The sequence below is a fragment of the Battus philenor genome, unplaced genomic scaffold (assembly GCF_028537555.1).
Source record: "Battus philenor isolate CCGP_79_NKW_IND1 unplaced genomic scaffold, ilBatPhil1.0.hap1 SCAF_3, whole genome shotgun sequence".
In the NCBI taxonomy this organism is placed as follows: Eukaryota; Metazoa; Arthropoda; class Insecta; order Lepidoptera; family Papilionidae; genus Battus; species Battus philenor.
This window is the reverse complement of record NW_027181693.1, coordinates 8,385,433-8,409,132: the sequence shown is the minus strand read 5'-3', so window position 1 is coordinate 8,409,132 and position 23,700 is coordinate 8,385,433. Positions and strand designations below refer to the sequence as shown.

The following is a 23,700-nucleotide window of genomic DNA, read 5'->3' as shown; positions in this document are numbered from 1 at the left end:
TAAATATGAGTCATTTAGGCAATGCAGGGATATAATAAACAAAAATATTAATTTAATATTTTGCTCTACTTTTGATTCATAAAAAGTGTTGTTGACCCCAAGTGGTGAAATTAGTCTATTTTATTATAAAAAACGTTAAAAGAACATAATTTATCAGTTTTATATTGGGAAGTCAGTACAAATTGTAATGAAGAGATGGAACGAAATAGCGAAATAGGATAATATTTTTTATGTATCATACAGATACAGCATACAGCATACAGCTGCAAAACAGTTTAATTTGAATATAAAGCACTCTTTCCTTGAAGTAGATCACACTCAGAATGAATATGACTCCATACACGCTACTAGTGCCTCAATATTTAAGAATATTTACACACCCTCTGAATGTAGCTCATTGATTTGAATTCAAAAGGAAGTCCTTATAACATTATAGACTTTAAAAAAATGCAGGTTAATACAAACTTTAACTGGGGTAAAAACCCAAAGGACAAAAAATTCTTTGGTCTAAAATAAAACCAATTCGTGTAAGCCGAGATGAACCATACGTTTTCTACTATAATTATGATTTAGGTAGTAAAGATGCTATTGAAAATCATATTAAAATCTCAGAACAGCCAGTGCGAACAAGAAGGCAGGCAAATTGCCTATAGACCTACAGATATTCCTCTACAACTATGTTTTAGTCCGCTGTTTTCAATACAAACTTCCAAGAAGAGACTTATGATTTATGACAAAAATATATTACTTCACCTGTATACCACAGTTATTATGAAAATTTTGACTCTAATGACATAGTGTTAATTATTGAAAGCGATAATGAATAAAATCAATGAAGACTTATTAAGAATTACTAGTAATGTGCATTTTGATAATTTTATTACCTGATTATACTACAGAGATTTCTGTTGATTTTGTTTACACCTAATAGTTGTTAATTTCATTATTTTTGTGTAATTTTGTTAAGGAAATAATAATGTGAAAGTATATTCTTATATTACATTATTTCGTTAATCAACCTAAGATCTCCAGAAACAGTTTTCTTCTTACTTATTATTTTTTTTGTTGGAATTTTTTATCATGATTATACTATAAAGACTGAATACGGGTAAATGAGAGTAGTTTTAAGGCTAATTAAAAATAAACATTTCAATAAACTACTGAAACTCTTGCGTGTTTTTTTCATTAAAAAAAAATTACTAAAAACTCAATTAGTAGCTTAGTAGATTGTAAAACGTATAAGTATCAATGTGACGTAAATAACTCAATATCTAATTAGCTTATATTCTAATTATAGAATTATCAACTACTTCAATAACTGATTGAATTTATGTGTAAAAAATTAAAAAAAATGTATACATTTTATGCTAATTAGCGTACTATGCGTATAATGGCCAATTTAATACTTTGGCTCTTTTAGGGGTTTCTAGGGAAAAATAATTATTATCAAAACTAACGTAGGAGGCCTAATATGACGTAAAAAATCACTAAATGTATATATAAAATACCACAGTAAAAATGAGAAGGATAGTTGTCTTGGAAAACAAGCAAGGATTCGTAAATTACAGTTTTATGAATCTGAAGTTACAGTAAATGTAAACCTCGAATGCCTCTCCTTTGAAGTGGTATTTTTGCATTTTAGCCCATATACATAGGACTCATCGACTAAGTATAATGTTATAAATTTATTATTCACAAAATTATTCTTTATTTCATGGCACACCATGTTTGCTAGCGGTTTTAAAATAAAACTCGAGTTAATATTCTTATCCCTTGCTATGTTCCCTCGGTGGGAACAGATGCTTCTTTTCATTAAGTGTAAATGCTTCCATGTCTAATTCACGTCCCAATCACTATGCCAATTTAGTTGGGATTGGTGGATATCACGTAACTCTAAATTTTACAATATTTAAACAAAATTTAAAAATAGCAGATGTGGAGATTATACCCGCCTTTTCTCTACAGAGCAGCATTCGGAGCTGGTGGTAGCTTACTCACTAACTGCAACACTGACCTTTTGTTAAAAATAAATTATGATTTAAAAGTGCGTGTAAATGCTTATATAAAGAGTTATTTTGAATTTTAATGTAGAGACGAAAAATTACACTAAGTATCAACTAATGACTTTTTTTCTTCGAAATATCTCTCCTGGTATCTGTGTATAGTTAGATTATTTAAAACCTTTGTGAGAACAGTACGCTCAATCCCCTCTGGACGGCCATTTTTTATTTTTCATTTTGGGAATAAATGAAAGTCGCCAAGTACAAGTTTAGGACCGTAAGGAAGATGACCCAAATATTCTAGACTTGCCGTAGTTAAATACTCGGTCATTTATTTGTCCGAGTACACTGACGCATTTTTCTAGTATCGTGCTCGAACTTTTTACAAAACATCTCATATTGATTCTTATGAAGTTGATGCTATTAGCCCTAAGGCTTTTAGAACTACATTTGACATGAGTTCGCGTAACAGAGGTATCCGAGAACTATTCTAAATTTAAAATAAGTAATCATATTTCAGCCTACGACGTTTGTATGAAGGAAGCTTACCTTACGAATTAGTAAGTAGTGTAAAGAATTATTACAACTCTGTTGTTACCATTTAATTGTTTACTACTTCACCCTACGCTTCTGCCTGTCTTCATTTTTGTAAACAATTTTTCTCAGATCTCTATCATGAAACGTGAAACTTCGATGTTAGTTTCAGAAGTTGCTGTTTAAGAACATTACTTACATCACCAATTGCGACCACTATTTGACTCTTTAATAAAGTTGTAAGTAGTAGGATAAATGGAGTTTCAGCACCAAAAGCTAACCGAAGTCCATCGTAACTCTGTTGCTGACTGAGGTTGCAACGAAAATAATTAAAAAACGAAACGAAAATGTGTACGCCATAAATCCGCAATGTAAAAAATATGTTACACTTCAACATATTTTTTAATTTGTCGCCAATTAATGAAAGTAAGTGACAGATTGATGTAAGGTACGTACAAAGACAGTAAAGAGGCATGTCTTAGAACTTTTAGATTATTTTTAAACTGGCCAGTTCAAAAATCTGTCGGTGTCACCATCGTACTAAGTTTATCTGGTTTCTAAGAGTAAATGATTGAAAATGTTTATATTTCAATGATCTAATATTTCATACTTATAGAAAGGTTTGTCGCTTTTGGGGAATGATTTGATATTTATCGGTGATTATAAGGTATAAACCCTTACCAAATGCGGTACTATAGATATAGTTCTGTTTTTAGTATTACTTTCACAGTTTCTATCATATGTTTTAAGCTCCTTATAGATACAATAGTTAATTATTATAACACTTTTGTCATTCACTTACTAAAAACTACTAAAAAATATCAATATTGTAAAAAAATAAAGGAAACGAAACTGTGCATAAAGTAATCGTAGAAATATATATTTTTTTAAATGTTACCGTAAGTAACGAGCTTACAGTTTCCATTAACTTTTTCTGCTAGCAATTTATTCGTTTTCTTTTAATAAGATTAAATAGATGATATAAAATAATAATCGTTAGGTAAACCAGCGAGGTACTACTATCGATCCCGGAGAGTAAGCGGCGGTTTCGGACGTTATCTTAATCGTTTACGAGTTTTATACGTATTTATGTTGCCAGTAATAAGTTATCAAAAGCCTAATTAAGGCCGCGAAACCACCTGTCCGCTATCATCATTGTACATAGGCCTTCGCATATACTTCCGTACGTCTTACGCGCGGGCCCTCCCCTACAGTACGATTGGTCGGCGCGGAGGGTGCGTGCGCAACGTCCCTCCTCGCTGGCGACGCGGGACGGCGAGATTCCGGAGGAGCCGGTCGTCGCAATGTGCAGCAGCCGACAGTGCCGCCGCGACCTCGCCGCCACGCCGTCCACAGCGGACACGCACTCGCGTCTGCGGCACAACTATACACGCATCCGACTCTTCGGCGAATATTGTAACTCTTGACTTTTACTAAGTTTTTTAAAGTAATGTAGAGCTTCTGTAAGCGTCAAAATTAATAAAATATAATATTTGGTTATACCCGTGGTTTTCAAATAACAAAGTAAGGTTTAGTTGGTGATGTGCAATGGGTAAACGCGAGGCGGAGAAGCAGGTGCTGGCGAGCTGCGTGTGGGCCTGCGCGCTGCTCGTGGTGGCCGCGGCGGATGCGCACGCCGACGTCGACACGTCTACCGGCCTCGGGGACAACACACTTACTAATTCAGGTAACTGGTCATCCTGAGTATGCGTCGATCACTAATTATTAGAACGATTCCATTTTTTAGCTTTTAGTTACAGTAACGTAAACATAAAAACATTTATGTAATCAAACGTCATTCAGTTCACTTTCAGTAAATAATATATCCTTCATATAATTAAAAATAACAATAATCTAATCAATGAAGTCCAGTAGAGTCTATTCACGTCGGCTCTACTTGGTGAGCAAACGTTATTATCAAGGACGCGGGAAGTCGATGGATGTTGGCAGCAGAGGCCTATAGACCTATGCTTTGTAATGAGTGTGTGTATCAGCTGATGTGATGATAATGAAGTCAAATAGTAAGGTTGAAGAGTGATCTGATCCTCAGTTATGGAAGACAAAAAGGAAATAAAAGCAAAAAAAAATTGTAATGCCACATAGATGCCACTTAGTCAAGTAAGAAGATTTTACGAAACGTAATGTAAAAAATATATAAAATAGATATTGTTTTGTTCAACAGTCTTTTTCTTAGATGGATATTGTAACTGTTGATTCAACTGCATGTACGACTTTTAACGTTAATGCCGTTGTATCCTATGTTGTTAATGCCATTAATGATTATTTCTGTACACGTTCATTACTGTATGGACAATGTGAACAAACTTTATTTTAATATAGTATAAAGTTTAATTTATTATTAAAAATAATGAATACTATATGTTAAATTTACAAAATTTTAAATATACTAGACTAATTATAGTGCCGATTTTCTATTTCAAAGTTTATGGTGACGCACAATTTTATCGCTTATCCTAAATAATACGAATATGTAAACCTGATCTTACTTTGTTATAAATTAAAAGTAAAACAAATTGTCATAATTTGGTTTAATGATTAAACAATGAATCTTTGGCGATTGAAGTCCCTTAGGGTTTAGTACAAAATTGGGAAAGGCAATGTGGAGTATAAATTTTATTTTAGGATAAAACCACAGGTAAAAATTGGTAATTTTATATTTACATTTAAATGTCTAAAACGGTACGCATCTCGTATAACTTTGCGACTATAACGACGATTGACATTTAAAATACTACTCGTCACGTGTAAAAAGCAAGTTAAATAAAACAAAAGCGTAATTCAGGTAATATTTACAACAAGATGAAAGTGCCTCGGTTGTATATTGCGATAGTAGGGACTTAGCGCTCCTGTCCGTTAAATCTTGTCGGTGTTGTTTCTTATCCATAAATTGCCTTTTTCGAACCGACGGCGGTGAGCGCTGCATTAAGATTTACGACGGCTTTTTAAATTTAAAGCGACTAGTGTTTGGTGTAGGATATCTTCTATTAAAGTGTTTTATTTTCAAAATTAACTGTATCCTTAAGTGAGTGTGATAATGAATGCTAGATTAAATAATTAATGTTTGTCGTTATAATTTTTAATTAATTTATTAACGTTGTATGGTTTATAAATTAGTAATAATGAAGTTAGAAGTACATTAATATAAAAGTTTATTTGTATTATAATTTTATTTGATTTTGAAAATCTCTGGGGGAAGCCGGCTGAAATGGTGACGATAATGAGTTTGAATCATTATTGGTCCAAAACATATGCTTTTCATAAGTGGCATTAAATAAAATCTAAAGTTGTTTTGCCTAGAATGTCTTATTAGTATGTGTAGTTATGAACTACGTGACGTAGTCTTCATTTTGTCGGTATATGCTTGTAGTTAATTTTATTGATTGCTATATAGATTTATGTGTGAATATTTGATGTCCGAATTTAACACATGCAGCAAAAACGAACATTGTTATTCTTAATTTTATTAGTAGTGGATATTGTTGTTAAAAAAATTAGTTAAAATTTTGATTATCGATGATGAAAAAAATTGCAAAAAAGATTATGTTATTTATATCCAATTATTATAGAATATAAATATTTATTACTTTATGCACCAAAATTTTAGTTAATAAATTTTAAAATAATATAACGATTTTAAATAAGCAATAGACTATAAAAGTTATTCCGCAATTAATATGTTTTTTTTCTTTATATTGGCTTACTTAAACTAGTAGAAATAAATTTTAATTTATTGTAATATTACATATATATATATTATTGATCTCCGAATTTTAATTATATAAACTTGACAGTGGGCGGCGACAAAACAAACCGACACCTTCTTACTTTATGTACAAAATAATTTTGGACACGAATCATGTACCGCAAGGTTGGTTACTCAAAAACCTAATTTTTAAATTTGAATGTGTCATCAATTATTAGTTATAATTTGTTGCTAATTAAGCTATTGTATGGTGGCAAAATTGTTAGTATTGTTTACTTGTACGGATAATTTGATGCATTTTTAATACCAAGGAGAAAAAATATAAATAATTAATTTAATAACATGACCCGTTTTTTAACTAAAAGAAACGTGTAATAATAGGTAAGATTGAATGTTAGAAGACAATTATGATGGCTCTCATCTGAACAAATTTAGTGATGAAAATTAACATCAAAGTTGTTTAGTACTATGTTTTTTTATATCTTACCATAACGAATGGCTAGATAAGTCAACCACTGTTAAGGTAATAATTACTTCTGACCAGGCAACAGGCAAAAAAATCAGCGGCACTGTTTATTTTTAAAATAACACATTTTATAAACTGTGAACTAGACTAGAAACGAATACATGATTTTCAAGAAGTGCTATCTATTACGATATCATTACAATGTAATCATTATCACAAAAATTTAAATCTAGCGATAGAAGCTTTGTGAATATCATCTGAGATCCTGTTATAAATCCATACACATGGCTCAAAGAAAGATGACTGGACCAAATTTGTCGTTGCTTGATCGCGAGCTCATGGAGAATGGGGAGTTATGTATATTGTGTAGATACATTTCTGCACGAACACATTTCCAAGGCATCTATGCGTTTTCGTTCTCTTTTTTACCGTCTGGGTTTCGGTTCCTTCAAACAACACTGACTGTTTCAAACAGGAAAAAAAGAATTATCATTTTTAATAACAATTTATCATATTTTTATTGTATTATTTGTATCTAGCCAATTTTGCTAAATTAAAAATGATTACACATAGAAACCGAAAAAATAGGTTGAAAGAATGGTTTTTCAAATTTTTTTATTGTTTTTCTGTTTGCTTAAGGAGCGAATGCAAAAATAAAAACTCTATGAAATATTATAAAAAAAAAATAGAAAAAACGGGGCAGTATTAGTCAGATTAGCAAAAATTACACATAATCTTTATTAATATAGTTTATACCATGTTGGAAAAAAATTAAGCGAGGTATAGATCATCACAAATAATATGACTAATTATAAAAAATGTAGACATAAAAAAGGTTGATGTTTTTAAATAGTTCAATAACAAATGAGCCCACTGAAAGAAAACTGTCCTGTGTACATTTGCAATTCTCTATTGAAACTCACTGAAACCGAACCCTTTTTGGAAAGATTAATCAACGGTGATGAATAGTGAATTACTTGCGTCAGGAAAAAGAGAAAAGATCATGAGTAAAATTTTTTTAGTCTATAGATTATAACAAAATATTTGGATTCATTCGTAATAAGGTTTCATTGTGGTGAGTTATTTTTAAGCATCAAATGAAATATATAGAAAGATGAAAATGAAAACATGAACACGGAGAAAAAAGATTTGAAACATGATTATAAAAATAGTGTTGTTTTCTGTTACGATAAGGGCAAAACATTTATGGTAAGCTATTTAGCAAATGTTTAGAGAGCTGGGTTTAAAAGTATTGATGTATCCATCACATTGGCCTAAACTTTCACCTGAATATTTTCATAAGTTTTTGTCTCTTTAACACATTTAGGTCGTGTTAACAAACATAGAGGACGTTCAAATATACTTATTGATTATATCCCAAGTATCTCTCAAGTTTTATTTATGGCAGTTGGATTACTAAAAAATATGAAATAATATTATTTTATACTATAACTAATTGTTTTAATTTTTTTTATAATGTAGTAAATTAAATTTACATGATGTTAATGCCTACGATGGGAATCCTTTCACAGGTCAAGTGAATGAAGCATTTGCTTTGGCATTTTAATGCGGTATGCATCGAATTGCGGCATGAAGTAGTGTCTGTCAGTTTGTCATGTTTCCTTCTATATATGAATTAATTCAAATTCAAAATATATTTTTTCTTCGGTATGATTAATCATGTAAATTAGTTATAAAACTAAGATCCACACATTTAGATCAACTAAAAACTCTAAAATTAAATTAAATGGTTTAATTAATAATATACTTTTAATTTTAGATTTATAGGAAGGTATAATATACTGTACGTACATATGCGCACGTACAGACCCATTAAAGATTTGTTAACATATTGAAAAAGAGTTGGCGTTACGAGTTCATTTGAATTTCTTGTATTTATAAATGCTATGTAAATATGTCAGTCATGGTTAATTAAGAAGCTACAATACAATTTTGTGAAAATAAGAATTCCTAAAATTATTAAAGTTAAATAAATATGATTAATAGTTTTTTTTTAAATTTGACCTTGTTGATTTATCAAAAAAGATAAATTTTTGCTAATTGTTATAATTTTTTTACAATAAAAAAGTTCACTTACAACAATGCAATGGGGCAATTCACTACTGGCATAGAAAATTTTAAGAAAAAAATATCTAATACTTTATCTAATTTTTTCTTATTAAACCTGTTCAAAGGACTCTCCATCTAGTTCACTTCCTAGCACTTTTTTCAGTCTATAACTAATACTTCTTCAATCGCATTTTCAAACGCACTTCTTTTCGGGCACATCTTCAGCCGAAGAAAATTAAGCTTTGTTTTAATTGAAGGGAAAAAATTGTAACCTCACCTATAAGTGCTGTAAGGCAGATGAGCCCAAAGTTCTTGCGGTGGAGTGAAAAGAAAATATAATTTGTCATAGAAAGTCTGTGTGTGATGAGGAATAGAATATGTACCATGAAACAATTCCTTTTGTCCAAAGTGTGTAGAATATCATAAACTTGTCCTGATCGAATCTGAATTTTCGTTGATTTCATTAAATCATATTTTTCTTTTGTAAAAGCAATCAAAGGACGACCACTTATGTCTTAATTCTTTAAATTTATGCGACCACATCTCACTCGCTATGCCAGCTGTAGACAAAATATCATTCACTAGGTTTTTGGTTAGATTTGAAGTCGTAAAAACCAGCATTACGTTGTGAAGTTGATGTTACTGAAGCTAATAGATTTTTCTAAGACACATAACAGTTTCATGATACTGTTAAAAATTTTTGATTGAAATTTTAATTTAGAACCTAAATAATAAATAATCTAATAAATAATAAATAACAACCTAAATAATAAATATGTATATAACAAATAATAAACAACCCAAATAATAAATAACCTAAATAAGAAATAAACAAATAATCTGATTTTCAAATTAATTTATAACTGGCAAGTGTCCTTAACAAAATCTTTTTTCGCTGTCTTCTGAATGGGCTGTTACAATTAATAAACACATTTGTTTAATAAAAAATTTAACCTAGGTCAGTCGCGTGGAAAACTTTGATCAATTTATAACTATCATTGTCATATAGCTGTAATGAGTTATGAAACGTTTTACTGTTAAGGATTATATTTGATAGCCAGACAGAGCGATGCCAGTAATTTGGCTAGTCATAAATTACACGTTTAACTGAATTACGCGCACTGAAAGCATTCCGCCACTGCCGAATGCGAGCCATTTTCATTCCCCCGCAACTCTCGCGCGCCCACTGATATGTAGGCATTCGACGCACTTCGCAAATGAGCTTTGAATCAATGAAATTTAATTACCGGATCGTTTGCCATGAAAATGTCATTTCATCTCTACCAATGTGACCCTATCCGAGTGTTTGAGTTCTTGTGTTAGGACTACGTGTAAATTTGTCTGCTTTTATTTCGCCCTGTTTGAATAAGTAAATCTCAGGTCATGTAAAATATAACATTTCCGCCTGGACATCCATCTGGTAACTTATTGGCTATTTCATATTTTTGCTATATAACTCTTTTAGCGTCTTTTTATACACAATTTGTTAGTAATTCTCAAACCGACAGAAAAAAACTCTTATCTATTTGAACCTTCCATTTCTATCGTATTTGAAATATCAATGACAATTATGGATCTCGAATTGGCAGCGAGGCAATGGAAATGGCCGGGTGCAATTATCAAGTTGCTGGCTGTCCCTGGAACTCCTCGTTCCGAACTTGCGATAACGTCGTAACGTATTAATCAAAATTTCATCTTTAGTCTAATATGAGCCTTGATTACTGGGCGAGAACAATGGAGCTGGTGCCGCGGTGAATTCAAAGTTTCTGAAGTTGAGTCACTACGTGCCTACAACTGTAGAGCTCCTTTGTTACAAAACCAAGTAATGAAAGCGCTGGCTGATAATAATTTACGAATAGCAGAAGTGTCGTTGTATAATGGCGAGCGCAGGGGTCCGAGGAGCATTCCAACGGGTGAGCGGGCGGGCGGCCCAGCGCCGACTGACAGCCGCGTCGACACAAACTAAAATAATTATCATCATTGTCTCTGGCCACGGCGGACGCTTTAATTGTTCATTTACATTTGCAACGATGATACCAGTTTGGAACTATTTCGTACAGCGTTCATTTCACTAGGGTGCTCCGCTACCGTGTTATTGTGCAGGGTTAATGGCCCGAAAAATGGAAATAAATTGGTATTACTCTGATTTTGTGCCAGTACATCAGTTGTAATTCGAACTTATAAACATTGCACCCAATGTTATTCTAAAGGATACAATTTTTTATACAAATTATGATTATAATTAACCATGAAATGAAAAATACGTTACTGATGAAAGGGTCCAACTGTAGAAAAATATTAATTATTAAGAAAACTTAATAATGGTTTTATCCCGTCAAGTAAAGAAGTGAACAAAACATTAACCTTATGGCAATTATTTCGGCCGTTCATAAAAATTTGTCACTAGACCGGTACACAAAATGGTGTGTTTATGCTTATGCAATATAACTAGTGTTAGTAGCACACTTCCACGATCAGTAGTAAAGTGTTTTTTGCGATTATAGTCAATTAGCTTGAACAGAAAATATTCATTTTGCGAGTAAAATTCATCAATACAATAAAAACTACTTTGGGCGGTTCACCGCAAAAGAAGTTTGCTGCAGGTAAATTGATTCATTTTAAAATATGTGACGTTAAAAAATCGGGGCGTTTTCATCTATTGAGTAAAGATGAATAATCATTGCATAAAAAATTGACTGCGGCGGGCAATTTGGCTAATGTTAAAATTTAAGGCCGTTACATTTCAGACGTTAATAATAAAGTAAAGATAGATAATAATAACTGCATATATTATTGTATCCCACATTTATATACATAATATAGATTCTATTGACGATACTATACTATAAATTTTTATATATATGTAAATATAAAGTGTATATATGTAAATGTAATACATGTAATTATCGTCAATTATCGACAATTGCAGCTGATACTACATGCTGTATTTCCTAAAGAGATTAAACATTTAATTAATCTGAAATTGTAAATGTAATGCGCGGAGCTATCTATTTTTATCAAAAATACTTTCACGTATTGCACCGGCGGCCGTAGGGGCGCGACGGTATTACAAAATGAAATTACAAGAGACGCTCGTGAAGTCCTCGCGCGGCATTAATTTGTATCAAGGAATTTGTAGAGATTTAGCTTGAGCCGGGACGGAGTGTTCATCGCAGCCGGCAAGCGTTAACACTTATTAAGGGGGTGCATCCCTGCGACAGATGTAGGGGAGGACCCGCCATTTGCGTAATGTCAGGAATGGTTACACTCGATTTAATAAAACTCTGACAACATTTTATTCTGAAAAATTTAAGAGTCAATTCATTTTAAACGCCACAGTGGTGGCATTGCAAGAAAAAACTGAACCGAAACGTGACTGGAATACATTGCTTGGGCTTGGATTTCTTATCGATGGCAATTGAGATGAGTAGGTACTTATGGCTTTTCGAGTGACTCAGCCTCGTTTAATTTGTTGTTTCAACGCGGAATTTTTATTAACGTCTGACATCGCCCTCTTGCTTTGTTTTATGAAATCCGATGCCAAGGCGGAGGTGAAAAGGTGCTTCCTTCTATTATACTCTATTTATATTTGACGCACGTGGTTTCTTCATTTGCTAATGCAGGGAAAACTTGTATAAGTAATAGTTCTGTTTGCATTCCGCGAACGCTGTCACAAATAGTTGTGGCTAGAGCCTTGGTATGTTGATTGATTTGATTTATATAATATTAATTAGTATAGGATAAATAAATATATTTAGTAATTTTTATTATATTTATCTAAAACAATTTTTTACTTAACTGGTACGTGCAAGTATCTAATCTATTTATACCATATATATTTTTAAGTTTCCAATTTAGTGCGTAAATGCAAATTAAAATGTATTATATTTCAAAATAAAAAAATCTGTAAAATCCTTAAGTAAGCGTGTGAAAATATTAACTGTATTGTAACGCGATAATCAAAAGAAAAATTTTATTTAATAAAAGCCTATGGTAGTTTTTTAATCAAGTCTGGTAATGCCAGTGGCACGCAAATCAGATCGCTACAGATGAAGCCTTAAGGTACTAGAGTGGCAAGCGCAGTGAAAGACGTCCACAGACAAGGTGGATATATGGCTTTGTTAAGATCAGTGGATTCACGCCGCTTCCAGCCGGTTCTACTAGAAATCCTATTCAATCCAGTATTGACCACTCTATGGTTAAAAGATGATGATGATGATGAAGTCAATACTATTTTTTAATTACTAGAAAAAAACCTCACGAAAATCAAAATTTATTGAAATTTTTGTGCGGTATTTTTTTATAAAGAGGATTTAAAGTGATTTCAGATTCAACTGTAACATAATCCGAGCGACTTAAACAACTTGGATATTATGTTTAATAGTTATCTATGTCATTTGCGCCAAATAAAATTTGAGAGTATTCTAATACACCAAACTATTCGCACTAAATTCTGATAGCCCTAAATTATTTCAAATTCTTTTTGAGTATAATCATGTTTTTAATTACGATTATTAAATATTTGCTAACATAGTATTAAAAAAGTCTCGTACATTTTTAATGTATAGCGTTTTCCACTCGTTGGGGCAAACGAGTTCTAATGTAAGTTGGTATGCAGCTTTGGTCGCTAAGCTGGTCTACGGTATTGTAAATTTAATTTTTCGGTTACGTGGATTTCAAAATAATTTTTCCTCTACTGCAAAGCACGTAATAAAGCCCTTCTAAAGTTTTTCCACAAAATTTATGTAGTTCGTACGAAATATTAGGGCACGGAAATTTTAAAATTCCATTTATTTCAAACCAAAATTTATATAAGATATTTATATCTCATATCACACATAGACAATTTATTTTTTCGGTGTATTTGTTATAGGATATTAATTACATATTAGGAAAAATAAAACAACCACAAAGGTAAGTAGGCGTCTAACGTTAATATTTTTTCCATTTATTCTATTGATATTGTAGAGTTGTAAAATACAAAAAAAGAATTTATGTTTTAATTTCATAAGTCCAGCAACTTTGCTATCTTTTTATTTAGTAATTCTAATTTGTATCGCTAGTATTTTTTTTACACTAACTACTATTTCCTTACTGGTTTGCCAGGAATGGAAAAAATCGGTTCCAATAGAAGCCTTTTATGGCCAACAACTTTTGGCTAGAAAAAATGACATACATATTTACAATTTTTAAAAAAATCATTTTCCATTAAGCATATTTTAAACCATAATAGCACTTGACTACTCAAGGACCGTTTTGTAAATTAAGTAAGCATATAAAGTAATAGGCTATAAAATATAAAGTATCGAATCCTTTTTGCTGAATGTAACGATTTATTGAGTTACGAATACATGTTATTTGCAAATATAATCACATTATGTCCAAGTCCCCGTATTAACTTTGTGACGGGGTTCAGAAATTAATAGCAACACAGCGAGTGTCGATCGGCAAGCGGCAAGCATAAGGGGACCACTCAGCAGATGCTTATCTACACGCCAACTTTGCGTCTCCTACATTGATGAATGCTGGATTTTGTTACGACTTTCAGACAATTCTTTTCACCCTATGTTATTGTTTGTTTACCCTGACGACGATTCTTAAAACTTACATCCGAGAAAGACGCCGGTTAGTCCTATTATCCAGATTTCTTTTTGCTCAAATTATTTCATTAATATTCCATAGTATTATAGTTTTACACATTTATTTACCGTTATTATTTTTTATATAGTTCTGTGAGATTTAACTTATTTTGTTGATCTGATTATTTTGTATAAATTAATTGCATAAAAATATTTTTTACACATAAACAAAATTAAATTTAATTATAAAACACAGCAAACTATAAACTATAATAAAGTTAATATTCTGTAATTAAGATAAAACCAGTTGTTATTCTAAATAAGATTTATGCAAGCCGTTCAAATGTGTTGTACGTCACATGTGGCGCGTAAATATTACATGCGTAATGTAATTAATGGGCGATTGTAGCTCGTCAACCATAGAAAATGGACGGTGTAACCCTCCGCAAATCTTTACCGACGTAAAATAGAACTCCCCGGAGACTGCCGCGTCTTTTAATTTGCAATCGTTGGGGTGCGCTCGCCTACATGCCGTCCTTATAAATACTTTTTTTAGACCACGTACGTTTTGTTGAATATTAATAGTTTTTTTTTTCTAGTCTGAATCAGATTTTTTGTCTATAACTACACTTCGGAATAAAACGTTTTTTTTTTCTAAAAATCCATAGTGCTGTAATAAAATAAAAAAGTTTAAATAATTCGACACAAGTAATGCTCTTAACATGAAAAATGGTTCATCGGTCAGTTTCTTTCTTAATCTTTCCTAAGTTAGTACAAAATTATGATAATATAAATAAGAATAGTAAAATTCATCGGATCGGCGTGAAAATAAGTCAAAACTCTATTTTGCTTCCATTAATTCTTTTTTCAGTTGCCAAATGGCAGCTATTGTTACTCGTGGCAATGGCCACCAAAAATTCTAAAACAAATCCATTTAGAAATTAAATAACCAAAAACAACTCAGTTATATAAAATCACATAATTTCTCTTGCGGCTTCTGACAGTTCCCACAAAATGTTAATATGAAAAATAAATAAACTTTATTCCCGTATTCATTTCTATAGCTAATGACGATAATGTTATGTTCCTGTTACACAGTTGCTAATAATTTTTTAAAAGGTAATTCTCAGATGAAAGTTATTCACTATACGCTATGGGTCTTCTCTATAGTGACTAAGCTTGCCAAATGATGATTTATTGCAAGATTAGACGGGGCCCATGGTCAATTTTACGGCGGTTTAGCCATATTTGTATTACAATACCACTGATATACCCCATACTAAAAGTATTAAAGATCGGATTTAGATACAGATTATGGCATATAATTTAATACGCAATGTCATATATTGTGCGTTCTCAAGGGGTGATGACAATCTTTGTTTTCATTATTTGAACTGCTGTTCAGCTATCGACCTATCATTCATTTCACATAAGTAATAACCAAAGAGGTTTCTAAAAACATAATGAGAATATATAATTCAACGATGGTCAATAATATGGGATCGTACTTGAATATGGAAGGCTTATACCAATTATTGCGGCCTAATGGTTTAGTTGTGAAGAACCCTGTTTATGAAAATTTAATCGGAATAGACCGTTTATATTGTAAACTTCAAATATTTTTATATAACTTACACAAATAATGATTTATTTTAACTAAAAAAAACATAAATTAATTTGTCGATACAGGTGGCAGATGCAAATTCAAAGCATCTATGGTCCATGTATTTGTACAAAACTTTATTGAGACACCAACAATGAATCTATTGATAAACTGGATAACAGAATATTTGAACATAAAATTAGAATTGTTTACAAGATAGCATTTATTAACAGTATCCTTAAATACTTATTATCTCATCTCCAGAAACTTAAGGCAACAGCAACTGTATGTCCTGCGGGCTATGTGGCCTGCCCATTGCCATTTAAACTTGCCAATCCGGTGGACCATTCGATTACTTTCGTTAGTCTACGGAACTCTTTTTCGTAATTCGATTTAACAGAGAAATCCCGTGCAAAGCCATCAGTGGATTGTAGAGCGACTGTGAGCGGGGCAAAGCCCGGATTGAGAAATCTCCTTTTTATACCATATGTCATCACTGGTAACACACATTGGTCCTAACGTTGTGTAAAGTATTAACTCTCCTCATCAACCCTCTCCTGGAGAAGGTGGTGTAGACCGGGCATACTGGCAGGTGTTCGCAGATGACCTCGTACTGGCCTCCTCGAAGAGAGTCCCTTGTGCATCTGTGACCCTGCGGTGGAACATATCGTTGAGCATGCAATCGCTTACTGTCCTATATTTTGCGGCATGAGAACAGATCTGAAAATGGAATCAGGAGTCATAATAGACAGTGATAGCATTGCCTCCTTGATGAGGGATATAAAAATAAATGTGGTATAGAAAGAATACATGTTACAATATTTAAATTGTGAATAAATGCTTTAAATTAAAAATCAAATAAAAATAGTAAAAGAAAATGTAAAGAAGGTTTTAATATAAAATATATAAAGTAAAATAATATTTTAAAAAAATGTGGCGAAGAATGGAAGGCGATGTATAGAAGGTATATAAATAAAAGCAATAAGAATGAAAGAAGGAAGAGGATAGAATACCTGATGTCAGATGTGCCAGATATTGTGACCAGACGAAAAATTAAAATAAATAGAACTACACTGAAAAACTTAGTGAAATCAAAGTATGTCCTATAAAATGATAGGGAAACAAAAGGCCCCCAAAAACGGGGGCCGTAAAAACACACACACATTGGACGAGAAGATGTTTCGTAGTTTCCCGTACGCTGTCGAACTGAGTTGGATTCGAAAAATGCTTATTCAGCCATCGTCTAATTATGTCGCTCAGTACATTTCTAAATGTTTACTTTCGTAAAGTAATAAATAAAAAAATTACTTACACTTAAGGCAGGAATAAAAATCGTAATTAATTATAATTTTTGTAATAGCGGGACAAAGCTCGAGACAAAGCTAATTAAATTATAATTTTAAATTGTTCTGACTTAAGTGGTTTCATCACCGTTTCGTCATTTTCTTTGAGTATGTTTCTCGTTTTTAATAAACTTTGTTTTTCTTTAATGGAAGTCATTAAAGAATCATTCTTTATACAATCTATATGTATTTAATTGCAACTTAGACACATTTTAACTACAAAAATAACAGGTAACAATAAAGGAAAATGGAATATGCCATGCAGGTATGTAAAATGTTAATTTTATAATATCATCTTATTTGTTTTTATATTTTACCTTCATTAAAAATGTATAATTCCTAACTCGGGGCAAAGAATAACAAAGACTCGATTCAAATTGCTTTAATAATAAGTTTGTTTTTGTGAATCGCAATGTCGGAGGGAATTTTTGGAATTCACTTTAAAGCGTTTCATGTAAACGATCTTTCAACGTAGCCTTGGAGGTACAAAAGAAAAAATATTATAAACATCGGTTAAATAATTTTTAATAGCAGCTATTTTAACTATGTAATTAAGTAATGCGAACATAAAACCAAAGAAAAATTTTAAATATGCAGGTTCATTATTATTATCCTTAAACTTGTACGTGTACGATTTGATGCATTTACGGCATATACTGTATACGACAAATGAAATTATTTCATAATTAAGCTTAAAAAATAACACAAAATAAAAAAAATGATTTTATGAATAATAATAAAAATATATATAATAAGGTGATCGTGAGAAAAACCCATTTGTATTTTATGTGTACGTTAAAGTAGTCATTATATTAGCTTTATATTATATATTAGAAGCTAATTCAATGATAAACCAAGTTACACGAAATAGTTTGTTTAGTATTCAATTATGACTTATTATTCTAAACACCTCTTATCTGCTTACACGAGCTGCGTGTGTCAATAAGTTATCATTTGTTTACAAGCATTTACTTATACATCGATAGTATTGTTATTGCTGTTCAAACTGCATAGCTCGGTAATATAACACGTACCGACCGTGATCACTGATTCAAAGAAAGACAAGTAAAAAGTTTTTCGCCGAAGATACGAAATCATAGAGCGATTTCTTTTACGACTTCGGTTTCAACTTCATCGTGATGAATTATGCAGAAAGGAGAGAGATTTCCGACTCTAGATAAAACTCGTAACACCCAAGAGTACCCTAAAAGGTGCTGTTACAATATCACAGTAAAGAAATGAAACTATTTTATTAACATAAAGTAAACTTGATATAGTATCTTTAATTTTTCATCTATTCATATGTCTACAGGTTGATTGGTCTAAGGTGAAAAAATTTTAGAGGTGAATGTATAACTCATTTAAAAATCAATTGTCTTAAAATTTACAAATTTCGCTAGATAATAAAGTAAGAAAATGTGTTTTTAATATTATTTTACTTATTACTCAATATTATATGTTTTTGGATTACCATGCATTAAATTTAATTATTGTTTACCATATGTCTCTAAAGACTGCACTGCCAGAAGTTATTGGCCTGTCGCATTTCATTAGAAAAAATAAATTAATGCATCATATTTCAGATGGATTAGTTCAAACACCCTGTTTGGCAAAAGGTGGGAAAACTTTTAAAGCAATTTACCGACAAATGAGTTAATACATCCACCTATTTTTTACATTTAAAGCTTTTAAACCCATACCAATCATTCTGTATATACGTGTATTTGCATGAAAATTAATGTTTATATATCGTCTACTAAATGCTCGATAAGTTTAATATACTTCTTTGAAACTTTATAATAGAGACATATGTCAAAAACCGCAACATTATTTAGCTGGCTGTGATAGTTCGGCAATGTAACGTCTACGAGACTACTCGTACATTACAGACCTTCGTGGAGCGGAAGCGACTGTAGGCCGCCGTCTCCAGACGTAGCGCACGGGGTGTGCAGAGCGCGCCCTGAATACCTAATTGACTAATATTAGTTGCTGCGAGGGGAACTTCCTTAAAGGTGAGCGCAAACTTGAGACAAAGAACGCGCTCGAGCCGTGCAAGGCTACTTTCTTAGGGTTATAAGAGAACTTGGTCGAATCATAAAGGATGTATTTACCTTTTCTAATATTCCAATCCATAATCGCTATTAAATATGACATTTATTTATTTATTTTATACCCTTTATTGTTCACGTCAGAAAAAAAATTCTTAAATGTATAGTAAATAAAAAAGACTATAGTGGACGATCTTATTACTCAATTTTACAGAGAACTATAGTATATAGAACATAGAAGACGAGAAAATTAAAGATAGGAGAGTCAACATGTACATACAAACTAATACCAAGTTTACGTTAGATTTTTCAAAACGAAACATTTATTTTGAAAGATTTTTAATTATTAACAATATAACTTTATATATTAATTATCAATAAAATGGCGCTGCCTTAATATATTTTCGTATAGGCTAGTGAAGGAAAACATGTAGTAAGTTATGGCACAAACATGTTTTTACAAAGAACGTCTGTCTGTTTTTTAAATAATTTATTATCTTGTCTGCTAATATTTGGTGGAAGAAATCATCACGAGGAAATTAGGATGTCCTTTGGATTGATAAGCTCAAAGTTGCAAACTCGCGTCGAACTTAACTAAGCTGATAACATGTTGGCTTTAACTAGCCAGCTTAAGTATTCCAGATATGTTATTTGTAAAAAAAAATTTTTCGAAGAGCGTCTGCAGGGAATCGCTTTTGCTACAATCAATTGCAAAGCAAACTACTGCTCGCCGCGTAATGTTATTAAATTATCTTTTTATTGCTCCAAGTCATTGCTATCAATTTCATGTGGTACCTCTTTACACTTATGTAATTAAACGAATATAAAAATTTATGATATTTTTTGCGTACATTTTTTTTAAATAAGTAATTCATGTCTAATTTCTGAAACTTTTTGAAACATTTATAAAGTAGAGTGAATTCGGAAATATTAAAGAGTTAAGAATATGCAAGAAGTTTTTGTTTTTTATATAACAATAAGAAAAAGGAATATTCAGAAATGTATTCGCATTGAATGACAACTTTTAGTGCAGTAAGGCCGAAGAAACAGCGTGAGCTCCAACTGAATTAAATTCCATTAGCGTAAATTGTTAGCAGACGCGAGTGACCAAGTCTCTGAGCCTCTCGTTCGATACGCCTGCAGCGCTCCAATAGCACTCTACAAATTTGGCCGGCAACAATTCTCAGAAAGAGGTTCTTACCTAAAATATAAAATTAAACACAGTCGGGACAGATTTCTTCCTTCAAAAAGTAAATAATTCAATCCAACATTAGTAGGATGTAAAAGGTGGGGCAACCAGTAAATACAGTTTCAGCTTACTTTGTTATGCTAATGTTCATAATTCTTTAGGCGGAGGAAGTTTTGTCCAAGTTGGTTTTTTGGGAATAACTTGTAATTTTGTTGTAATTTGTTACTGCGTGCTGGGACTCCTGAAGCACAGAATACCAACTTGGAATTATGTAAAAGTGAAATGCGTCACGTTTATTTATAACAGATTTGTAGGAAAAAAACGTAATAATTATCAAGTTGGAATTGTTCCTTAAAATTGTCTGACAGTTTTGCGAACCACGGGCTTGTTCAAATTAACGAAGTAAACTTAACGATCAAGTCCGTCTACCTGAAAACACAAAGTAAACTCCGTGCCTCCCTAACTTATCCATTAACTTAAGTAGAATCTGTAGACAGCGCAGAAGAGAATAGTGCCTCTCAATCTTACCCTTGCGTTAGGTAAAAGTTCAAACATAAGAAAATTATTATGTTAGATTGTTACGCAAAGTAGTTTTCATTTAAACAGTATATATTATCTGTAGTCATGTTGTTTAGCAATATGCTACTTTTTACTACAGCTCGTACGTAATTTATCAAGACCTTTGTATGAAAGGAATGCTGTTTTGAACCAAATAACGATGACTCACCCTTTACATAAAGCAAGTGTAACAAGCGGCTCGATCACGCGTAACATTTTTGCGAATAATCATGTGTATACATGTTAACAGTTACTGTTATAATAAAACGACGAACATATTTTTTACGTAAAAATATTCACTGGATGATCTTTGGAAACCGTTATTGATTTTTCGAACAGTGTCCTTTTGTTTTTGTACTTCTAAACAAGCCAAAAAATTAAAATTTTCACTTCGCTTTAAATCTGCGAAAGGTTGTAGTCGACGACCGCTTTATTATTTATGATAAGGAACAAAAACTCATCTCGAGTTATAAAGTTCTTGGAATTTCTCCTGGAGTAATACAGAGCCATTATTATGATGTCGCCACAAAAAATGTTCGTAAAGCGGCACTAGGGTCGCGCACGGGGGTGCCAAACGGACCAATATAGTCTGGCAGAGGAGCCCACAAAGGATGGACGTTAGTTCATCGTTGCAACATCTTTAATACATTCGACAATGCGGCAGAAATTGTTAATATATTTAATAGTTTTTTTTTAGAATTCAAGGATTATACTTCTAACATTTAAAGTAATAAACAATTATAAAAATTATGTTTCTTTTCATACTAAAATTTAATTCTTCAAACTTAATGGTCATCGTTTGTTTTGACGAAATGTTATCCTTAATACTTATTGTAAGATTTTGGCCGGTTTTCGGTGATAATAATAAGCCTTTCGTTGTTTGTGCCGTTTATGATGGTATAATATGATATGTATAAGTAATAGCGCGAAATATGACGGGGGTCGATAAGGTATGATTTGGCGGTTAAAAAAGAAATCATGAGCATCACAGGCTTCTAAGGAAAAAGATGTTTGTAAACATGGTTTCATTTCCTTTATTTTTTAGCGTTAATTTCTCCTATTCAGAATGTAGTAATACTAAAAAAATAAATGATTAATCGTGAAAAATACTAAGACGTTTCCTACACATTTTCCTCTTTGTATTGAAACCGTTTATCTCGTTAAGGCAACATAGATCGTATACATACCTATACGTACATAATCTTAAACGGGCTCTGACAATAAGAAAAGTTTTTCTGATGTTTTTCTTCCAAACCACTTAACAAGCTTGGCGCACGTAGACATGTTTGTGTCGTGCTTGCATTATGACACCGTGTTGCTGTAAGATTTAGAGGGGACAAAAGTAAATAGACATGCTGGCGCCGTCGCCGCTAACTTTGTCATAAGCAACACTATGGTAATAGGAGTTGTTATCATATTTCAACAGCTCGTACACCTTACATGAAATTAAAAAAACACGAATATTTCTCGAGATAGTTGAACATTGCCGATTTGTTTGTTATAAGATAATAATCACTATTTCAGTTTTTGAATTGGTATTAATAATATAATATCCAATTTAATACACGTAACAGATTGCACACAACTTATATAATGTTAGCCGGAAGTGGGGGCAAGTAAATAACTCAGTAACTTCTATTAGAACTAAATAATTTATATGATGACTGGCTATATTCGAATGTTGATGGGCGCTGTTAGCCGTTTTGGCTTTTACAGCTTCATCGGACTCAGGGCTCGCGGATCCGAAATCCGCGAGCTAATAAACTTAAAAAATATGTGATGACTTATGATACTGAACTAAAATTACCACAATGAATTCAATGCGGCCTCACCGGGAATGAGGAGATCCGTGGGCGAAAGAAATTTGGCAAAGTAGGTAAGTTGAAGTGGCATTGGGCAAGGCATTTAGCGCACAGTACACATAGTTGCTATGGCCATAAAGTTCTAGAATGGAGACCACGGACCGGCAAGCGCAGCGTAGGATGTCGACCAAAAAGATGGACCTGGAGGACGCTGGATGCAGGTCGTTTCCTACCGGCCTTATTCGGAATCAATGGGATATCAATCGATTATATCTAGCACTGGATGTCGTATTGCTGAAATGATGATGATTACGAAATTATGTGACTTATGTGACGGCAATAAACTGTAATTTTCATGAAAACTTAACCATTGTTTGTTCAATTCCTCTGCAGCAGAACGCGTAAGTGGTCGCCTAGCGATACAATTTTTTTTGTTGTGAGTTGTGTAAAAAATTGATATTGCTTTTCTTATTAGTAAGAATCTTTGGAAAATAGCTTTTTAGGCAGATAAACCTCGTAACATCAATTTTGTAGTCAACTAGGTATACGAGTACCATCGTAGGTTCTAAGAGGGAGTAAAAAATTTGGTAGGATTGTAAAACACCATGGCAAAAAAATAATAATTTTTGTTATAATATCACCATTTGGTAATAATATTAATTCGTTATATTAAAGCTATAATTGAACCTCGAAACTAAATTGGATAATTGTTTAAAGCATTCGTTTTAATAATAGTTATATTAATATATTTTATTTGTGTTCAGAAATTGAGTTAAGCTTGGGT

The 23,700-nt window shown here is 32.1% G+C and overlaps 1 protein-coding gene across 2 annotated transcripts in view; it reads left to right on the top strand.

Moving 5' to 3' along the window:
• Positions 1-3,874: 3,874 nt before the first annotated feature.
• LOC137926832 (lachesin-like) overlaps positions 3,875-23,700 on the top strand; it is an 81,305-nt gene continuing 61,479 nt past the window's right edge. For both annotated transcript variants that reach the window (XM_068770547.1, XM_068770546.1), the window contains exon 1: positions 3,875-4,221. In XM_068770547.1, coding sequence (XP_068626648.1) covers positions 4,083-4,221 — 139 coding nt within the window. In that variant the 5' untranslated portion in view covers positions 3,875-4,082. The remainder of the gene's footprint in view (positions 4,222-23,700) is intronic.